The sequence below is a fragment of the Rhagoletis zephyria genome, unplaced genomic scaffold, assembly GCF_001687245.7.
Source record: "Rhagoletis zephyria isolate East Lansing unplaced genomic scaffold, Rhagoletis_zephyria_1.1 Rzeph_scaffold_19327, whole genome shotgun sequence".
Classification (NCBI taxonomy): Eukaryota; Metazoa; Arthropoda; class Insecta; order Diptera; family Tephritidae; genus Rhagoletis; species Rhagoletis zephyria.
The window spans coordinates 4,475-9,260 of NW_016176387.1; the positions used below are offsets into that span (position 1 = coordinate 4,475).

Sequence of the window (4,786 nt, forward strand, 5' to 3'; positions counted from 1 at the left end):
CTGACTGGGTTATATCATATTTTCTTTTGTCTCTCATCCTTCTTGTATATTTAGCAGTTTGACAGCTAAACGCCACCATTTAATGTGCATATGCAACCAAAGGCAAACGCGTGGTTTTGAAGATGTTTTTATTTAATAAATTGTGATTGATAGATTAAAATTAAAGTAATAAAGAAAGTTGTAACAAGTCGAATAAAGTTTAAAGTGAAGGGGAATATAAAAATGCATTAGTGAAGTGGCTGCTTTAAGGAAAATAGGAGTGATAAATGTGAGCTATTTTCCGAATTTTACAAAAAAGGGCATATTTCAAACCCAATTTGTAAATAAATTAGTGACCAAAAATTACAATAGTGGATGTTAAAGTAATGGGTAGACCCTTGGCTACAAGTGTGTGCAATTTTTTTTTGGATCGGGTCACCCCTTTGGACGCAATACCCCGAAATAGGTGGGCCACTTACTAAACCGTACCCTTTTTTTCTTTATTAATTAAATTTTTTAAATTCGATTGTGTTAAACAAAAGTTTTTTAATTTTGTTTAATATTTATAAGCTCTTTATTTTATATTTTATTTTATTACTTTTTATTTAATTTTTCTTTGATTTTGGGATTTTATTGTTTTAAAAAGAAAAATATTTTTCGGTTGTTTAAACATCTATCATTGCATTTAAGGCAATTTTTTTCCTTTTTTATTTAACTTTTAAAATGTCTTTTATTTAATTTTCTTAAAATTTTTAGATTTTATTGTTTTAAAATGAAAAAAAGTATACATAAGTATATATATTTAATTTGATTTTTATAAATTTATTTAGATTATTTTCCTTTCTTAAATAACATTATCTTTTAATTTTTAGTTTTTATTATTTTAAAAAGAAAAACAAAAATATATGCTTTATTTTGGAACGAATTTCCGTCATCACTCGTCAAGTTTGGTTTGGATACAAACTGGTTTCGGCGTTGTGCCATCTTCAGGGTCATTTTTCGGTCTCGAACGAAACAGGTTTGTCTCCAAACAAAGCTTGACAAGCGATGACGGAAATTCGTTCNAAAAAAGACGTTCAAGATAGTTACCACAATTGCCCTGTTATAATGTAGAAAAATTTGAATTTCTCCTAACTCACACTCTAGAATCGGGACGGTGCGCGACCCAAAGACTGGCTTGCTAACCGCTGATTTCAGCAACGAGATGCGCATGTGGTCTTTTGAATCCATTTGCTATGTGGCGCTAAATTCACGTCTACACCTTATCACAGGCAAAGCCGATGCCGATGCGATGCGTATGTCCAGCACCATGGCGGAATTCATGCAGGCCACCTATGAGCACGATATCGCACCATCGATTTGGCGAATCATAAAGACGCCCAGTTTTAAACGACTTATGCGCTTGCATGACGACTTGACAATGCTCACCAGGAAATTCATTGATAAGGCGCTGGAGCGCATCGAAGCGGAGGGGAGAAAGGAGGCGGTAAGTGTATTGGAAAAGCTTTTGCGCGTCGATAAGAATATAGCTGTTGTGATGGTAATTGATATGCTGTTCGGCGGCTTGGATACGGTAATAAAATGTTTATTTGTACCAAAAAAAAAATGTACATAAATATTTACGTTTTATTCAATTTACAGACATCTTCCACAGTCATAAATGCCCTTTTTTTACTTGCGAAAAATCCGGAAAAACAGAATATATTGCGAGAAGAATTGCGTACACTCCTCCCAAATGTCGATACTCCGCTGGTGGCACAGAATTTACAAAATATACCCTATTTGCGTGCTTGCATTAAAGAATCGATGCGCATAACGCCAATCGTAAGTGGCACAATGCGTGCAACTGGTCGCGATTTGGTACTTTCTGGTTATAGAGTGCCAAAAGACATTGGCGTACATATGAGAAATATGGAATTGTGCAACTCGGATACGTTCTTTGCACGTTGTAGTGAATACCTGCCTGAGCGTTGGTTGAAAACACCGAAAAATGTGCCGAGTGCAAACGATGCAGCCAAGATGCAGAATCCATTCGTTTATTTGCCTTTCGGTTTCGGTCCACGCACTTGCGTCGGTAGGCGTTTGGCTGATTTGGAAATGGAAGTCTTGTTGGCACGTTTGTTCCGCAAATATGAGATTACTTGGACTGATGAGAAAAATGATTTGGAGTATAAAAGCAATTTGATACTGACGCCATGTGGGGAAATGAAATTCAAATTTGAAGAGGTTGAATAGTAATTTGAAGGTTATACGAATATTTGCGGTTAGATTTCGATGGTATTTGCCTTTAGTTATAGATACAATTAATAAAAAAAAATTTAATTATAACTGAGTGGTTTTATTGGGAAGCAATTATTTAAAATATTGCGGATAAATACGAGTATAAGTATTTAAGTACATATGTATGTAAGTAAGTTATCGGGGCCTAAAAATTCAAAATCTTTTATAGTTTTATTTTGATACATCTTTCTTTCGCTTTTAATCTTTGTCATCCGTATGGCCGTCGCTGCCATAATATACCCACTGTCAAAGTTAAAGTTCAGTCACTTTGAGGAGGCCATACACTTAGCCCCAATGAGCCTTTGTCGTACTATTTAAACGGCTAATTTCGCAACTGTCCGGCAGCGCTTAGGTCGCCAGAACCTGGAAAACTACTCAACGGATTTGGATGAGATCTTCTCTAATATGTTCTGTATCAACAGGAGAGTGACCAGTTCTGCACCCTCATTGTCAAAGTCTTTTCCGACTTAGCCTCTAGATGTGCGATAATATATTATTTTTTCTAGTAGGGTTGCCATATTGTTACGAATGATAAGATCTTCACCATTCATTGAACTTAAAATGAGGCACCAAGTAAAAGGATGTGGTTTCCAGATGTGCTTTTACTTTTTTTGAGTGGCATTTTTTGTTAATGACATCAGATTTGTACAGTTCATTAATTATAAAAAATAAGGTGTCCAGCCAAAGACTTCACCTCCAGATGTGCAATAAGGTTTTATTTTTTCGAAGAGGGCTGCCACCTGTACGAAAAATTATAAGATGTGGGATGTTCATTGGACTAAATAGTGAGTTGTCAAATGAAAGGACTTAAGCTCCAGATGTGCAATAAGGTTTTAAAAAGTTTAAGTTTAAATAACAATAAAAAATAAAAACATTAAAAAAATTAAATAAATAAAGTAATCAAGTTTACGATGGCCAAGATAATACAGAAATTAGTGAAAGCTTTTTTTTTGTTTTTTTTAAGTTGTCCAGTTATTAAAAATGCACATGTACAATACAAATAAAAATTAATAAAAAAATAAAGAATAAATAAATAAAAAAGTGGGGTATTTTATTCGTGTAAACTTCTCGTGATAGGCCCGGGATACTGCATGTGTGGAAATGTACAGGCAAATAACAGGTTAAATTTTGAAAGAATTTTTAAAATCAATTTATCAAAATTAGTCACATGAATGAATTGTTTAACATAAAACGCACCACTATAAAAAATTTTTATTTTTATTTCTTTAAATTATATAATATTAAATAATTAAAACGATGCCCATATCTTATTACATTCAACGAGCAATTCTTGCATATAAATATATATATATATCCATAGGTTTCTCGGAAACCGCTTTAACAATTTGGATGAAATTTTGTATACAGATAATTTTTTGCATCTTTGGTTATCTAGATAGGCATTATCTCCGAAAATATTGGTATAAGGTTTCTACCTATTCGAAATTAGTTATAAACTAAATAACACATCACAATATGGGTATCAAGTGGAAAGTGTTTCGAAAATCCCCAATTCAGAAATATTTTTGAAAAGGGTTGCCACCTATTTTCTATCGCATATTTATTTAATATTTTGTTTAGGAAATTGACACACAATATTACTCTTTACTGATGGTAAAAGAAAGCTATTAAACAATGCTTTGCATATGTAGTAAGTGTTGTCGCTTAAGATATTAGTGTAAGGTTGCCACTCATTTTCGATTCTGCAAAATTCCTCTAAAATAACTTAATATGAATCTCAAATAAGAGGTATTTTTTAGGACTTTAATAATATTTTCGATGCGGTTTGCCATTACTTGATACTGAAACCTTGAAAACTTTAAAAAATGTATACATTCCGAGCAAAGCTCGGTCAACCTGGTGCTTGTGATATTAAATAGGCATACCTTTTTTTTAATAAAAGTGATTGTAACTTTTTAGATAGGTGGCAACCCTACTCCAAAATATTTTTTTATGCTGTGGTGCTTTTGAATAATTATAATATTCATATATCTGGCAACCCTATTTTTTTAAATTATGTTTCCAGAAACTTTCTACAGAAAATATCAAGTAGAAAATTCAAAATACGTGCCTTCTCGGATTTTTCATAATTTTTGGACACCTGGTACTTTTCGATGTACTATGGATTTTGATACTTAGTTTTTTCACGTTTAAATAATCAAAAAACAATTTTGGCCCCTTTCTCTTTCTTCTGGCCCACTGTGGACTACAGCGGCTGTTGAAATAACTTGAAGAAAAGACTTAAATACTTAAATTTTTTGCTTGCGGTTTCACAGCTACACATTACCCGCTCGCTTATATTGCGATGCATATTTTTGTTCAATAGTATTGGTTAAATGTTTTCATGGTAGACAAAGGTAATGCATTCTCTATTTGCCTACTGGGTAATTTCTGCTCTTCATCAACAGTGCCAAATATTTTTTGTTAAAATCATATGCTTAAATCCACAGTTTATCATTTTTCAACCCTAATTTTACTCCATTTACATATTTAGAAATTCATATATTTTAAAATTCACATTACTTAA

General features: G+C 32.7%; 1 protein-coding gene across 1 annotated transcript in view; it reads left to right on the forward strand.

Annotated features, from left to right (window-relative positions):
- Positions 1-2,307, forward strand: part of LOC108380467 (probable cytochrome P450 12b2, mitochondrial) — a 6,744-nt gene extending 4,437 nt beyond the window's left edge. The window contains exons 3-4 of the mRNA XM_017636838.1: positions 1,126-1,552; positions 1,621-2,307. Coding sequence (XP_017492327.1) covers positions 1,126-1,552; positions 1,621-2,214 — 1,021 coding nt within the window. The 3' untranslated portion in view covers positions 2,215-2,307. The remainder of the gene's footprint in view (positions 1-1,125; positions 1,553-1,620) is intronic.
- Positions 2,308-4,786: the final 2,479 nt, after the last annotated feature.